Raw genomic sequence first — 17,051 nt, 5'->3', positions numbered from 1 at the left:
GGCCCGCGCTCCGCCTTCTCCTCCTCCTCCTCGGAGTCGGGCCGCAAGCGCAGCAGCGCGAACCAGCCCAGCGCTCTCAGCTGATCCTCCTCCTCGTCCTCCGACACCTCGTCCTCCGGCGCCGCGCTCGCGAAGTGCCACTGCTCCGCCGCCTCGCCCCCGAAGAGGCGCGCGAAGTGGGCCCGGAAGGCCGGGCAGCTCAGCAGCAGCAGCAGCTCGGCGGGCCGCNCCTTCGCCGCAACTGTCGCCGGGCAGGAAAGCGGCGCCAGCCGCGCTCAGCGCCCCGCTCCCGGCCCGCAGGAAGGGGGTGAAAATGCCCCCGTGGCACAGCACCAGGTCCGGGCAGCGGCTCAGGATCACCCCGCTGCAGCTCCACGAGCCCGCCTCGGGCTGCCCGGCCCGGGAAGCGCTCACCACGCAGCCCGCCCGCTCGGCCGCCCTCATGGAGAGCCCCCACTGCCGCGCCATGTCCTCCGGGACGGGGCACACGGGGTTTCCAGGGGAATAAGGAAGCAAGCGAGGAGCCCGGCCGGGACCCCGGGTTCCCCGCAGCGCCACCCGAAGCTGCAAGGGAGAGGCGCAAACACTGACTCGGGTCTTCCTTGTCGAGCCTGATTGGCTAGGCCCCAACTTGTCGGGCCCGATTGGCTGGGCTTGGAGTCGAGCCCTGATTGGCTACCCAGACTGACCCCCGCCCCTTTCCCCGCCCTCACGGATTCCGGCCACCTGCGCGACACAGCGGGAGCCCCAGTCCGGGAAGATGAGCTTAGGGAGAGTGACCGGTGTGTGCTTTTACGGAGAGATGGGGCATGGGCAAGGTGGGATCCCTTCTCTGTTCGTTGAGCTGCAGGAAAAGGACTAGAAATGAGGGCTGACGTGACTAGACTTGCCCAGGCTAAGACAGAACTTGAGTATCTGCTCAGGTCTAAAATAGCGGCCTCTGACCGCCCCCCGCCCGGTAATAAGGGCAAGGAAATCCTTGACTCCTTGGCCAGTTCAGTGATTTGAAATTCTGTAAAAAACCCTACTAGGTGGCATGCAGCTCACAGGACTACACCTAGGGCCTTTTGATGCCAAAGGCCAGGACAGAACTTTGGAAAACGGTTTTTGCAAAATAAAATTCCCCTTTAAAACTATGCTGAAGAGTAACAAGTCAAATTTTAATTCTACAGCCCTAACTGTGCAGTATGCCCTTTTCACATAACATTTATAACCACCACCTAGGACTTAATCTAGGTCAGGGACCAAAGGCTTTTTCTATAAAAGGCCCGACAGAGCATCAATAGTTCAGGTTTTGCCTGGCCATACATTCGCTTTCAAATACACAACTCTACAGCCACAGCATGTGAAAGCTAAAGCCATGGGTGCCTGTGTGCCAGTAAAACTTTCTTTATGGACTGAATGCTGAATTTTATACGTCACAAAATCGCAATCTTCCCCCCGCCCCACCCCCATAGACCATACAAAACCAGGCAGCTGCCCAGATTTTAGAACATATTTGTCAGCAGTAACAAAAATTATTCAATTAGTACTTAAATTATAAAGCCTTTCTGCCCCAATCTCTGAATAAAACTAATGCGGCTCAGAGTATTCCTAGCACAGGAGTAACACTTGCCATGCTCCCGTGACACAAACCTGTTTGAGGAAGTTCAACGGTCCGTTCTAGGAGGAGGTGGGGCTGAAATTAGCACTCGTCCATAGCAGGCACTGTCTTTCGGTTCTGTGACACCGAGGATGCCTTGATCACAGTAAAATCTATTTCAACTTCCTAGTAATTAATAAGAGTTTCTCTCTAGAGTCCAGTGATTCTCCCTTAGGGACGCTCAAGCCTCCAGCACCAACAGTTATGCATCAGGCTTTTCTGTTTACGGCACATGAGGGTAGAGTCCCAAGTCACAGCCGACAGCCACGGTGAGACCCCTTGAGTGCTGGGCTCATGGACTCAGCCTGTAATTCTCGTGTTCCACCTGAACTCAACAAATGACACCTACAAACAGACCCCGTGGCACCAACTTAGTAATGTGGACATGAGTTTCAATCACAAGATGCCTCTAATACTTTTAGTTCTGGATCAAAAAGAATCTGTTGCACTTTCCTTCCCATTCTATTTGTGTCATTAGTTTTAGACTCTCTTTTGGGTTTTCTAAAAACAAGGCTTCCCACAAGCCTAGTAAATGCACAGGCACACGTTTCATTCCTTCCCCTACTTTACCAAATAGAGCACTCAACTGAATCTCTCCAATTTTGTATGAAATGAGTGACAAACAGCTTAAGTGGCTCCAGACCTTGCTGACATGTTAATATGAGATTTTGCTTTAAAGTCCACGATGGCCACCCTGTTGCTGAGATGACCACCAGTCCTGGGACGAGCACAGGCTCCAAGCTTCTCAGGCAGCACACGAAGCCCGTGACTTTGGATGAAGTGTGTGGACGGGCCTGGCTTTTTTTTCTACTGGTAGCAAACCTGTCTCTCGTATCCTCTAAATATTTCTTCCCGTGACTAGGAAAAGAACTTTTGCTTTCCCACCCCCCACCACACATACAACAAATGTCATATTCAAACTCAGAACAAAGATAATGCAAATAAATAAGCCAATAAATAAATGGAACAGGATAATAAGTTTAACTTTTTATTAAAATGCTTAGGATACAGATTGACTTTCTTTTGTAAATGACTGTTTTTCTTTTCCTGAAATAGGACATATGTGCACTCTGATAAAACAGAATGAAAAGTCTCAATTCATGGGAGTACTTGTACAAAGCTCTGACCCTCACCGTTGGGAGACGAGCTCCTCACATCAGCCTCTTATGCAACCTTATTATAGGAACAGAGTTTTCTGTGGAGCAAGAAACAGACGGATGCCAGCAGACTTTTCAGTCTCCTCTTTCTCCAGTGGCCAAAATACACCACTTTCACAAAGAGCCGCGCTGTGTAGAATCCATGGTTTTCTAGCTTGCTACAAAGTGATTAGGGACAAATAGGAAAAAACAAAAAACAAGCAACAAGAGAACTAGCACTGCATTCATACTGCTCATGTCTCTGGAGAAAGTATGGGTTACCTTTAGCCAAAGGAAATGAAAAGTATGCATGTTAACTACCTAGCTCATTCACCATTAGCTAGATTTGTTCATTGAAGGCTTTCACCCCTCTCTAAACCAACGGTTTTGTCTTACTCCCGCCATGCTTGCTAATAATAATGGCATGCTCTTCCCACACTGATCCTTCACTGAGCCTCTGCGCAGGGCACCCGGCAGTGGAAAAGGATGCTTTCCTACCGAGTCAGTCATGAAGACTAACACTGAGAAAGCCATTAAAGAACAATATGCTCACCTCTGCAATTTGTTATCCACACTTTCTCCACCTTCACACGAGACCCAAAATTCCACTCAATTTATTTAGTTCAATCCTCTGCAAGTAAGTATCATCATCACAATTTTCAGTTTTGAGGAAACTTCTAATCTCTCATTAAAGGAAAAACTGAAGGTATCCACCCATCTTAAGAAAGGGTCTAATCTTGGTTAAGATCATGAAAATCCAATGTTACAAGTGGCACTAAGAAAAAGGAACGCTAAAAAAATAATCCTCATCACATCACACTAGTGGGGATGCTGAGGCTTTTTATACTGAGCACTTCCTGACAAGGAATGCTGGCTCAAAAAGAACACCAACACACAAAGTTCTTAGAGATTCCGCTTATTTCTGGAATGGAGAAGAGCAATTTCATACCAGAAAAAAAAATTAGCTAGAGATGTTAACCTTTAAACACCAAGAAAACAGGTAACCGATAAAAAGAGCTCATGAACAGTCCAATAAAGAGACCAAATCATGCAAGTGAACATTTTAAAGTCCACTAAATCCATCTTTCCTGGGTCCAAACAAATGATACACATACCAGATTTTTTTAAGTTCTCAACTCACAGAATTAAGAGCCCTTTAGCTGCTAACTTTGTCCTCTGCGACTCACCGATCCAGGAAATTTTCCCCTAGGACCTGTGCAAGAGCAACAGACACCCCCCTGCGCTGCAGGGCAATCAGGAGGTGTTCTCTTTTAGGAGGCAAACGTCATTTCTTACAGCGGAACAGGAGACGGGTGTATGAAGAGAAATGAAGTTTCCCAACAGTATAAAAGCAAAGGCTGGCTGCAGTTTGTAACTCTGTAAGTAAAAATAAGCAAATAACCGCTCTAGAATTAACCCCTCCGCAGTGAGCACCCTGCTCTATGGGCCCCGATGAGGGGCAGCCCCGGCGGGCCACTGGGCAAACCGGCCGCCACTGCCAGGCCCAGGTTCCGCCCTTTCCTGCTTCTCTGTGCACACGGCGGTGCCCACCTGTGACAAGGCAGGCAGCGACACGGGGGTTGGGGCTTCTGTCACTAACCTGTTATCTCAACACGAGTGAGTTCACCTGACTGAGCTCTGGCCTCCGACGTGTTTCTGTGCATAATTTTATGAAGTATCTAAATGCCATTCATTAGATCATGAGGAGGAAAAAAAAAAAGAATAGAAAACTCTGGACCAAGTAAATTTTGAACTCAAAATGCGAAGAGGGACACCAATTACGTTAACAACGCTTTCTTTAAAAAATAGAATCACTTTCTTTTGAAATCAACCACAGTGGTGAGACGTGTTTTTCTTTTCAGGGGCCCCACGATGGCACACAGCTTCACCCAGCAGATCCCGCCAGCTGCCACATCCTGGGACACTGACATGTGCCGGCCTGTGGGGCAGCGTCACCTCCCAACAGTGTGGAGAAGAGCACATGTCACCACTGGGCGATGAGAGGGCTGACAGAGACTCTCGGCTTCTCAACACCACACACGGTGGAAGAGCTTTCCTTGTTCTATTAGAAAAGTTCATGAGGAAGCTGGGAATAGGATCAGTCCAGAGAAGTAGAACTCTTTTCTTTTCACTGTCCAAACATCAGTCAATATACTGAGAAAGCCAGCGGAAGCCCTCGCCGTAGCCTTGCCTCTTGAGCACACTGCACATGAACACTTCCATGGGGCGGGCATTCAGCTCCTTCAGGGTCACGTTCCCCTATGGGAGGCAAAACCAAGAAAAGGCTGTGAGCATCACCATGATGGAAACGCCTGAAAGTGATCACAGGAATCGCTTTCTCCATCCCTCAAAAGCAGATCGAAGTAGGGATAAATGATCAAAATGTGGTAAAGGGGGGCCTGGGTGGCTCAGTCGGTTAAGCGTCAGACTTCGAGCTCAGGTCATGATCTTGCAGGTTGTGAGTTGGAGCCCTGCATCAGGCTCTGTGATGTTAGCACAGAGCCCACTTCAGATCCTCTGGCCTCCCCCTCCCTGACTTGCACTCTCTCTCAAAAATAAACACTTAAAACAATAAATTAAAAAATAAAAGATTTCTCTGAATTGGATTTGAAAGGGGCTCAGAAAAGTCTTAAATTGCTAAGTTTGCCTTTCCTACCCATTTCTTCATCCCCATATACCTCAGGAAAATCTCAGTGAGAAAACAGGGAAAACACATGCTCCCACCTTCAGTGATTACAAATCACCAACGATAAAACAAAGCCTAAGCCTAATTAAGCTTTTGAACGACAAATAAAATCTAGACAGCAAGACACGAATGTTTCAAAAGGTGTGAGTTTCCTTTATCGTACGTCTCCCTCCTCGAGATTTTTCTCTTACCTTTCCTGTGGTCTGTCCATAAAGCCCAAATATCTCACGCAGTTTTTCTTCACTGATGGCATCCGTTCTGTCAATCTTGTTACCCAAGATAAGGATTGGCACGTTGGATATTGTTTCATCAGTCATTAGAGCCTGAAGACAACATAAGAACTACGTGAGGAATCTATAAATACGCACCAGATAATGAAAACAACTCTCCCTTTCTCTGGTCTATAAAGCATCAAATGTAAAGTGAAAATCTGATCTTTTTTTTACCCATGTGATTAACTAAAAATCTTGACATGATACAACATTCTTAACATTAGGTAAGAAGCCCTAGAAATTACCTTGACGTTAGGTAACAATCCCCTAAGAGCCTCCAAATAATTGTAACCTACGGCTGTGTCTACATACAAGGCAGCAGAACTGTGCCACCTTCACCCTGCAATCAATTGCCCACAGACCAGCCTCAGGCTCTCCACTGGGCGCAGCCCTGGAAGACCAAGCACTCTGGCTACAGGAACTCCCTGGATATTCACTGAGTGCCCGATGTGTGCAAACCATGTCAGCCACGGAGAGGGAAACAAAAAGAAGGTAAGACATATCTGTGGTCTCCAGAAATCCTCACTCTATGTTCATCCATCCGTCAGCAAAGCACGGCAAGTGGATGATGAAGTGTCACAATGAACAAGGACAGAAGATAAATTCTAAAAGATGTTCTGGGAAATCAAAGGCAAGGAAAATGGTGGGCTTCAGGAAAGTCTTAGTGAGTCCTGAGGAACCCAAACTAAGCTGTGAAAGAGGGGCGGGATTTGGATAGGGAGAAAGGAGAATATAAGCAATGGCCTTACAGTAGGAAAAGAATTCAGAAAGTCACATGGAGCACTGCCTGCCATTACGCTGACAAGCAGTAAAACAGAACGGGAAGGTATGACCACCATTATGGTGCCAGCGTGAGACGGTAGCTCCGACAGATCCTAAATCCAGAGGTTCCTGGATAGAATCTGTGTGTAAAAAACACATGGAGTTCATCCAATCTGTGCTCAAGAGACAACAACCTAGCCCAAGATGGCAGCGTCCCAGGAACAGTGCAGCAGGCACCACGGAGAGCGAAGCACAGAGACTGCTGTCTAGATGAGAAGACAGATAAAAGAAAGGCCAGAGCTGGCAGAGATCTCGAGCCTCGGAATCCAGTGACCACTGACAGGGAAAGCTAGGAAAACAGAGGAGAGCTGAAGGGATAAAGGGGAACATACTTTGACCATCTTAAGTTCCAGGAAATGTCAGACAAGATCAGAGTCGGGATGTCATTCAATCATTAAATGCTAACCAGATGCCTACTTAAGTGTGATGCTTTACTGGGTGCCTGGGTTTCACAAAGAAGCAAGACTAGGTCCCTACTGAGTTCACGATCTGATGAGGAGACCTACAAGAAAGCCAGTAAAGACCACAAACACTGATACGGCAGACAGACAACCCTCTCAGAGGTCAGAGAAGGCTTCCTTGAAGAGGTCGTGGCTGAACTCTGAGACCTCTTAAAGGGTATTTTTTAATTTACCAGCAAAAGGGGGTGGGGATCGATGAGAAAGATAAGCAGGGATAACCACCTGTGCGTACTGAAGGACAGATGAGTTGCTCTCTATTTTTGGAATAGAGTTCAAGGTAGGCAGTAAAGAGAAAAACAGCTGGAGGAATAAACAGAGGAAAGATCAGGAGAGAGCTTATATGCTATACAGATTTGTGGATTTTATCTCAAAAGTGACAGAGAGCTATTAAAGGATGTTACGGAGGCCAAGGACAAGTCTTCTAGCATTACGGCATGTGACCGGGGGGGGGCAGTGAAATCTACAGTAATTTACAGGCCCTAGAGCATGTGTGCAGGTAGCAGTGGGAAGAGTTCCATTCCGGAAAACCAGAATTGGTAGGTGGGGTTGTCTAGTAGGCAGTGTCATGTATGAGGCTGAAGCTCAAGAGAGGTTTAAACAAGAGAGGGGCGCCTGGATGGCTCAGTCGTTGAGTGTCGACTTCGGTTCAGGTCATGATCTTGCAGTTCATGAGTTCGAGCCCCGGGTTGGGCTGTGTTGACAGCCCAGAGCCTGGAGCCTGCTTTGGATTCTGTGTCTCCCTCTCTCTCTGCTCCTCCCTATCTCATGCTCTGTCTCTCTGTCTCTCAAAAATAAAAAACTTAAGGGGCGCCTGGGTGGCTTAGTCGGTTAAGCATCCGACTTTAGGTTAGGCCATGATCTCGCGGTTCGTGGGTTCGAGCCCTGCATTGGGCTCTGTGCTGACTGCCAGCTCAGAGCCTGGAGCCTATTTCAGAGTCTGTGTCTCCCTCTCTCTGACCCTCCCCTGCTCATGCTGTCTCTCTCGCTCTCTCCTAGAAATAAATAAAAATTTAAAAAAATAATAAAAATAAAAATAAAAAACTTAAAAAAAAATTAAAAACAAAAACAAAAAGACAAAAAACAAGAGAAATCCATTTGGGAGCCACCAGCAGGTGGGTGGCAGACGGAAGGAATGGGAGTGACCTGGACCAGCCTGGGAGAAAGTACAGACCCAGGGGAAAGGGTGCTTGTGAAAGAATCTGAGAAGTACCAGCCAGAGAAAGCACACCAAGACCAAGAATGTGACTGGGAGTTCGAAGGAAGAGGGAATACCAGTGCCGAGAGGTCGAGTAAGGGAAGGGATGCCTCCTAAGCGAGGCTACTGAGCTGAGAGCTGTAAATTCAAGAAACACACTCACAAATAAATGTGACACAGTTCATGCTGCCAGGAACAAGAATGCAGAGACAGAAATCAAATAAAAAGAGGCACAGGGTGAAGCAGGAGGGGTAACAAAAGCAACATGACAGCAACTGTGAAGCCAAGGAAATGCAATACTGAGGAAAAGAAAAAACTTGAAGTGAGCCCTCGACAGTACCAAACGCTGCCGGTGACCAAAACTGAAGACTGAGGACAGACTGTGATCACGTGTGCCAAGTCATTCAGCGCGAGAGTGGGCAGCCACCATGTGAGGACCCAGATTCAAAAGCATCAAGAACTTCAGTATCACTCCCAAGGTTTAACTAAGCCATCGCTTCATCAACATTGACTGTATGTGACATATGAAAGGAAAGGGGGTTAATTATGTTGGGACAACAGGCATGTACTGGGCAGTGTCTGAACAAAAGGGCCACAGTCACCCTATGAGAGATACAAACAAAGTTAACTTACTCGAGTTCGAGCTGAGTTTCCTCAGGACAGTGAAAAGCAATGTCTGAGATTTTAAAACACTTTCTTCCTACAACCAGGACCTTCATCAGATGTGAACTGGAATGATGAGGCGCCGGCACCGCTCAGCTGTGTTGCTTAAAGGAAACAGAGGCCAGGAGGCGCCTGGGTGGCTCGGGCGGGCAAGTGACCAACTCTTGGTTTCAAGGTATTGAGCCTACGTCACCCTCCACACGGACAGCGAGAAGCCTGCACGGGATCCTCTTTCTCTGCCCCTCCCACAAGTACACGCACGCACTCACGCTCTCTCAAAATAAATAAATAAACTTAAAAAAAAAAAATCAGACACAGAGGCCAAGGAAAAAAAAACTATAACCTTACATTTAGCTCAACTTTGGATTCCATGAGGCGAGGATGATCCGCACAGTCCACCAGAAAGACAATCCCGTTAATTGCTGGGAGATAATTTTTCCAAACCCGGCGTGCTGAAAGACAAAGTTTATGGTTGCATTAATTTAAAAAAATACGTCTTTTGAAAGATATATCTTTTTTTTTTTTTTGTCCTAAAATGGGCAAATCTTGGCTAGGTTTCAATAGCACTTGACTCTACTTGGCATCTCCAAGTCCTAACCAGTATTAAATCAGAATTCAGGGTATGTATACGCTGATGGTCCATGAACTAAATCCGACTTTTTCAAATTCAAAAATCAAGGTTTTCTGCCTGGTTTTCTGCCAAACTGCAGCATGTGGCAACGCCGCACACACCCACCCACGGGTCAGTCATCAGCTGGAACTGAGATGTGGCTGCCCCTTTAGACGACGTCTGGGCTCTCTTTCGTTAGGCAAAGTTTCCACCTCTCCCTACTGTCTGACACCTAGTCGCTTTTACGGAGTTAAATGACCTACCTTGCCTCAAAGCCGTTTGGAACCTCGGAGTTAAATTCCACAGGACCCAAATTACCTACCCACATACCTACAGTCCCAACTTAGTTCCTGGGCCAACCAATGTGTACTTGTACTGGCACGCCCACCTGCTCCGTCCTCAGGAGCCTGGGTCTGACGGGTGGTTGAGGTCTCCAGGCAAGCATCTCAGTCTCCCGTATTTAAAACCAGCATGCCTGGGGTTCCTGGGTGGCTCAGCCAGTCAAGTGTCTCCACTCTGGACTTCGACTCAGGTCATGATCTCACGGTTCGTGAGTCTGAGCCTGGCGTCAGGCTCTGTGCTGATAGCATGGAGCCTGCTTGGGATTCTCTCTCTCTCTCTCTCTCTCTCTGCCCCTCCCTCCCATACTCGCTTGAGCTCTCTCAAAATAAATAAACTTTAAACCAGGATACCTTATAAATTTTAATTTTTTAAGACTCCAATGCTTTAATTGTATTATAATTTCTAAGCCATTCATTTCAGTGGGATGAACAACAAAGCATCTCTACATCAAAGAGTTAATACTGGTTAACTCTGAAAAGTGGGATGGGAAGGAGAGGCTGGGGAAACTTTCATCTTCCATATTCGTAAGCTGACTATAGACTGAATTTGTTACATTGAGCCTGAACTATTTTATTTTTCTGAAGTAACCTCTACACTCAATGTGGGGCTCGAACTCCCAACCCTGAGATCAAAAGTCGCTTGCTCTTCTGACTGAGCCAGCCAGACACCCTGAGCCTAGGCTACTTTCATAAGTTAAACATTTAAAGTTTTTTTTAAAAAAGGAAACCTCCATATGTATAGCACTTTAATAACTTTTGTAAAATGTTACTATGATACAGTATTTCTGTTAAATAAATTTTCCTCAAACAAAACTATATATGACACATTTCCCTTCTTACGCTATCAAAACCTGAAAGCTAAACTTATCACACCAAACAACTTAATTCTGAGTTCAGGTATCTAAAAACTTCTATTCCTGCATTCTCCAAATGGTCTCCGTTCAGCTTATAATTGTATTATCTCTGAATTTAAATCCTTGGAAAGCAGAAAAGCCACCATACACCCATTTCTACTGTAACGAAAATAATACAAGCTCATTAAGGAAAAAAAAATACAAGACCATCTGTAATCTTCCATTGAAACACACATGCTGCTAATGTTTTTGTATATATTCTTTTCAATCTTTTTTCTGTACAGGTATTTTATGTGACTGTGATTGTACTACATAGGATTCCGTGGGATATAAATATTCAATGAATAAAATAAATGTAATTATATGTTAATGAAATCACAGAATATAAAATCATCTAGATCACCCCTTAGCCTTTTGATTAAAATTACCAAAATTTTAACCATTGGCTAATGGGTGGCTCAGGTGGCTGAGTGCCCAACTCTTGATTTTGGCCCAGATCATGATCCCAGGGCCACGTGTGGGATCAAGCCCCACGTCTGGCTCCATGCTCGGTATGGAGCATGCTTAAGATTCTCTCTCTCTCTTTCTCTTCCCATCTCCTTCTGCCCCTCTCCCCCGTGCACCTGCTCTCTCTCTAAAATTAAAAAAAAAAAAATTACTTGGCTAACCAATTAAAGCTGCCAATAACGTGGGGTTTTTTTAAACTACTTTTAAAAAGCTATGTAACATTCAACCTAATAATATGATGAATGCTCCAAAAGACTTCTCAACTCAATTTAATAACAAATGAATAGATACAACAGAATTTCAATAGTTTCTTTTTTCTACTTCCCCAGAATATTTATTCACATTTCTTTTTTTTAAATTTGTTTTAATGTTTATTTTTGAGACAGAGAGACAGACAGACAGACAGGGGAGGGGCAGAGAGAGAAAGAGATACAGAATCAGAAGCAGGCTCCAGGCTCCGAGCTGTCAGCACAGAGCCTGACATGGGGCTTGAACTCACAAGCCATGAGATCATGACCTGAGCCAAAGTCAGACGCTTAACCGACTGAGCCACCCAGGCGCCCCTATTCCCACTTCTTAAACGTTTCACTCGTCTGCTGAGAGTCTTGCCAAATGTAAAGTGAGTGTCCATCAGAAAATGATGCCCCATTCCACGTATCTCCAAAACCCACACGAGACATCTGATAGGAATCTAGGAACCAAACGAGCACGGCCTGCATCAGGCAAAAAGCACTAGGAGAACAAGAAGGTGGAAGGAAATGTCCTACCAACCACGCCAAGAGGACAGAGCGTACACGGTAGATCAGAGTGGTCACAAGTAATCCCTGTGTTACTTCTGCAACTTTGGACAAACTTGAAATTACTTACCAAAACTAACACTTTTCTACATACTTACACTCCACTCAATATGGGACAGAAAAGAGACATGATTAAATCTGATACGTGAGTGATTCTGTACTGGATCTTGCTCGAGAAGAAAAATGTTATAAAGGAGATCATGGAGACAAATGGCAATAAGAGAAGTATATACCACAGAGTAGATAAAAATAAAACCCCCTGGGTTTGATAACTGAAACACAAATACGTATTACACAGAGAGGGAGACTAATAAATCAGGGCAGAAAGTATAAAGGAGTGGAGTTCTCTGTATTTATGCAACTTTTGACAAGTTTGATATTACTCAATAAGTAAATAAAACAACTTCATTTAACAAGATCTCAATCATAATTTAATCAAGACTTAAGAGGTAAAAATCACACTGCCTTAAAAAAAAAAAAAAAGGGTGTGAAAAGAACCAAAATGGTGAACCATAAGTCAATACCGTTCTTCACTGAATTCTTACCTTGCTCATGCCCGCCAAGATCAAAAGTTGTAAAAGTCATTCCAGCAATTGTCAGCTCTTCTGATGCTGAAAAATGTTAAAATAGAAAAAAAAAATAAACTTCTTCATCCAACAAGGCCCGGCTACCAGTATCGTAAGCCAATAAATGAAAAACGTACTGAAGCTTTTATTTTGTAAAGGATACAAGAGTGAAAATATTCTGAAATTATTCTAAAAAGTCAAGTTTTTTTCCTCCACAAAGTGTTTGCTGCTTCTTAGAAGGAGATACGGGAGATGGGTCCCATTCCAGAATTAGTGAGAATAAACACTGACAGAGTTCCAGAAGTGGGGACTTCTGAGTATATGACCTGAGTGTGTCCCATAGGGAATTTTTTCAAATGAGCAGTCTTCTGGGACCTCAGTTAATACAGGAACTGCATCACCTGGGGACTCTTCCCCCAACCCTGACACTGACCTCCAAATATCAAAAGGTCACCTGGTATTTTCAAACCTACTGGGATGTAGTGTTGGAACGTGCTGGCCCAGTCGGTCATCTTTGAGCATGTGCAGAAGAGTGGTCTTGCCCGCATTGTCCAAACCCAAGAATACAAGTTTTCCAGATTTCTTGTAGAGTCCTAAGAAAGAAAGATATTTTGCCGTCATTTTGCTTTCTGCATGCCAAAGGCTGCTTGTTGGAGGAAACGTACAAAGGTTGAAACCTCAGATACAGCTTAAGGAAATGGCTTTACCTAGGAACTGGAGCACACTGCTGAAGCCATTGTAGATCCACTCAAAGATGAAAGACATTATTAACGCGTACTACCTGTGTAAGATATGAAAGTGGCAAACATGAGCCTTCCGAACGCTAGTACAGTTCCGGAGCAGTTAGCTCTTCTTCTGTAGCCCTGATGCATCTTTACAGTCCCATGTCTCCAGCCCCAAGGAAAGAAAGGATTTTGCACCCTGGAGGAAGTCTCTGGGGTCCTCAAAGCCGCACGAAGTCCTGGTTTCCTAACCGTTTTTAATCTATGATTCCCCAAAGACTAGGAGTTAAAGATAAACTTTCCTCTTTTGCCGTCTGACTTACTCCTCCAGGCAGCTGCTTGCTCACATTCTCTAAATACACCGCTGCTGTCTACCCGCAAGCAAAGCCTCTAGGAAATCAGTCCCATCAATAATCTGGATCAAAATGTCACATCAATACACTAAATAGAAAAACGAAAATGAAAAGCACGTTAACGTGAATAGAAAGCATATTAACCCTTCTTTGTAAACAGCTCTGAAAAGCAAAGCCACCCAAATCCTATCGGCTGACATAATTTGTCCTGCTCCACTTGGCAACGCTATCTTTCTTTAACAATAGTGATTGGGCCCCTCTTACAGATATGTGTCTCAACTTATAAAAAGAGAGGACTATTTTGGAGAGCCAGGAAGAAATGAGAGAATCCTTTCATAATCTGAATAATCAAGACCTAACTCTCCTTCAGATTTGGTGCAGAATAAAAGAAAGATCCTCTGCTTTCACTCCTCTCTCCATCAGCAAGAGCATCTGAACATAAGGCTATACTAGATGCGACCAACTGCTATCAAATATAACTTTCATGAATTTTTGTTTCTTTAAAATAATAAACAAAAATTCACTTTTGGTACTTTTACTAGTGACCTTAACAGGGTTATCCACAAAACCCCACCTATATCCCACAAAAATCCACCTACATAAAAAAACTGAAAAATGGAGATAATACACGTTAATTTTCTTTTTTCTGCCCAATAACTGGGGCTTGTTTTTTAATTAAGCCTGATCTATAAACTTCAGGGACTGTTTAATGCTTATTTTCTATGACTCTTCTCATGGAAGGCCAAATGAAGCTTAGGAGTTTGGGTGAAGGTAAAGGCTAAGGTCAAAGCTTTTAATAAAAAGATATTAAATAAGGGTTGGGGGTTTTTTTTGCCTTTTTCAGTTAAATTAAAACATACTTTGGCAGAGACCAAATTTAGCATGTCAAATAATGTGTCTGGAAACTCAGTCTGCACTTTCAGAAGTCCAATGAGTTAAATAGACTTACAAAGTTCCCGTTCTTAAGTTTCCACTAGGGTAAGTAAAGGAATAATGTGCCTCTCCTCTACAGCCCCCCCAAACCAATCACCCTTCCCTACTTTTCTCAGTCTCCCACTTGGGAGAAGCATGGCTCACCTTTACAGAGCACCTCTCATTAAGATCACTCCTACTCTGATCACTCCTTTAAAAGTCAATAGTTTATAGACTCTCTAAAGTTTTACCACATCATTCTAAATGTATTCCTAATTCAATAAGAATTTGGAATTCTCCAAAAGTCACAAGGAGAAAACCCCAACTTAAGGAATTTTTCATGGTAACTGAACTAGTTTGATTTTCCAGTTCCTCTTCCTTTGACATCCCTGCTTTGAAAGTCCTACAATCCTTCCCTCCAAAATGATCTATGGGAAACGCTTGAAGAAACTATCCAGGTGATGTTAAAAAATAATAAAAACCATTACTGGACCCAAAGAGTTGCCCTATTTTGCTACTCAAAGTTAATGAAATGTCTTTGATGGCTACTCCAGCCTTGAGATCTCAGGATTCATATCCCTCATGAGTAGTTTCACGGTTTTATACAAGACCTGTATATACATCTCATCTCAACCTCACACACACCTTACTGGGGAGGAATCCTTAGCCTCAGATAACAAGACAAGGATGCTGACACTCCTGGGTCAGCTGGCTTAATCAAAACTGCTCAACTAGAAAAAGCGTCCGTGCCAAGACTAAAACCTCCTTTTTAAATTCCAAAGCCAAAGCTCTTCTTGTTAACATCACATAAAATTCAAATCCAAATAACAAAACGGTTTTTAAATAAACGTAAGACTTCCTTAACCCACCACCTACACAGATGATAATCTTCTAAAGTTTTTTTCCTGACAACTAATCGCACCTTTTGAGTATGTTAACCATTCAAAAGAGTATTTTAATAACTAGCATTCTATTTCTTTTCCTTGAACCACCCATCTTATGGCATCTTACTGCAAATTAGAATACTCAAAAACAACTCTCAACTAACACAAAAGCACTACCAACGTATCCAAAACCAAATTTGCAAATTTCAGGACTGACAGATTGAAGTCAATAAACGAGGAGCACAAGCCAAGTAGTATATACGTTACTTTCTATGCATCCTCTTTACAACTTTGACACACCATTCCAGACAGATCAAGGATAGGAAGGTGCTGGTTTTTTAGCTAAGAAATTATGCTTTGCTGCAGAGTAAATGTCAAAGGTCAGCCCTGAGGCAAAGCACCACAAGTCCTCTATCACGACGTAAGCAGATGGACTGAGGTAAAGGAGAAAACACGAGAGCAAAGAATTTACTGTGAGAGACAAGTGTGCTCCTGACCCTCTTGCCTAGAATCACTAAAACATTCATCTATACCAAACGTGCATAAAGGAATGTGTCCACGCATTGAAGAGAGGGAGGAAAAGAGGAAGGTGGAAGAAGAAAATCCAGGGTTCGACTCAAAACATCAGATAACACAAGAGCTGAAGGGGTGGGGGGGGCGGCGGCGCACTGGACGAGGAGTCAAGAGATCTGGTTCGAATGCTCACTCTAGCTATCTGCGAGCCCTTGGCCAATTCGCTGCCTCGGCGAGCTGTATTATTCCCCGGGTTGCAAACCAAGGATAATCATCAAGGACTCCCACCCGCCTGACCAAGGACTGGGAGGCTCATCCGAGACGAGATGCGAAACCGTTTCGCAAACAGGAGCGCCCAGGACAAACAAGAAAACTGTTAATCCGCTCAGTCGCTGCGGGACCCTCGAAGGAATGCAGATCGACCCGACACCCCAGGGTCTGGCAGGAAACGGAACAGACCGGCTCAGTCGGCCCGTCCCCACCCAGAACCAGCCCCGCGGCCCCACAGAACCGNCCGTCCGCCCCAGCTCCTCCGGCTCCCCGGCTCCCCCCCCGCGCAGCAGCCCCCGACTCACGGCCTAGGGGCTTCTCCGGCAGCAGCGGGCAGCTTCGACCCTCCCTCACAGCACACAGCCCAGCAGCACCCGAAACCGCCAGCTACTCGCCGGATATACGTAACACCACCTCCCCCGGGACTTCCGGGCGCGTGCCTGCCCCGCCCCCTCGTAGCGTCACTGCGCTCTGCAACGCGGGGGCCGCCTACCGACGACTCNGGCACGGAGACTTCATGTCCGACTGCTGTAGCTGGCGATCGGGCAGAATCGGGAATCGGTGGGTCCTGGGAAAGAGGAGTTGCCCGACCGCCCTCGACCTAGGGTGAATCCCAGAAAGCCTTTGCTTTCGATCGCAGGTCTCTGTTTTTAAAAAGAACAGCTAATACTCATTGAGTGTTTATGTTGCGAGCAGCGCCCTCGTCGAATTTGATCCTGATGACAGCCCTTATGAAGCAGATGCTATTCTCATCCCCACTTTGCAAATGAGAGAACCGAAATTCAGAATCGTCCAGTAGCCAAGCCCAAGTTCCTACGCTCTGAAGTGGCAGAGCGGCACGTAGG

General features: G+C 45.2%; 2 protein-coding genes across 2 annotated transcripts in view; both read right to left on the bottom strand.

The window, feature by feature from the left end:
• TYSND1 (trypsin like peroxisomal matrix peptidase 1) overlaps positions 1–579 on the bottom strand; it is a 7,863-nt gene extending 7,284 nt beyond the window's left edge. The window contains 2 exon segments of the mRNA XM_077778659.1: positions 1–225; positions 227–579. The exon segment at positions 1–225 is cut by the window's left edge and continues 1 nt beyond it. Of these exon segments, the coding sequence (XP_077634785.1) occupies positions 1–225; positions 227–468 (467 nt within the window). The 5' untranslated portion in view covers positions 469–579.
• Positions 580–2,617: 2,038 nt separating this feature from the next.
• On the bottom strand, positions 2,618–16,609 carry SAR1A (secretion associated Ras related GTPase 1A). Its single transcript, XM_077778563.1, has 7 exons — positions 16,512–16,609; positions 13,260–13,333; positions 13,026–13,145; positions 12,532–12,597; positions 9,226–9,329; positions 5,656–5,787; positions 2,618–5,037 (listed from the first exon to the last, which is right to left on the bottom strand). The coding sequence occupies exons 2-7, from the start codon at positions 13,315–13,317 to the stop codon at positions 4,921–4,923; spliced, it is 597 nt and encodes a 198-aa protein (XP_077634689.1). The 5' UTR covers positions 13,318–13,333; positions 16,512–16,609; the 3' UTR covers positions 2,618–4,920.
• Positions 16,610–17,051: the final 442 nt, after the last annotated feature.

Source organism: Crocuta crocuta, unplaced genomic scaffold (assembly GCF_008692635.1).
Source record: "Crocuta crocuta isolate KB4526 unplaced genomic scaffold, BGI_CrCroc_1.0 scaffold167, whole genome shotgun sequence".
Classification (NCBI taxonomy): Eukaryota; Metazoa; Chordata; class Mammalia; order Carnivora; family Hyaenidae; genus Crocuta; species Crocuta crocuta.
Note: the sequence above shows the minus strand (reverse complement) of the source record. Positions and strands in the feature narration are given on the sequence as shown.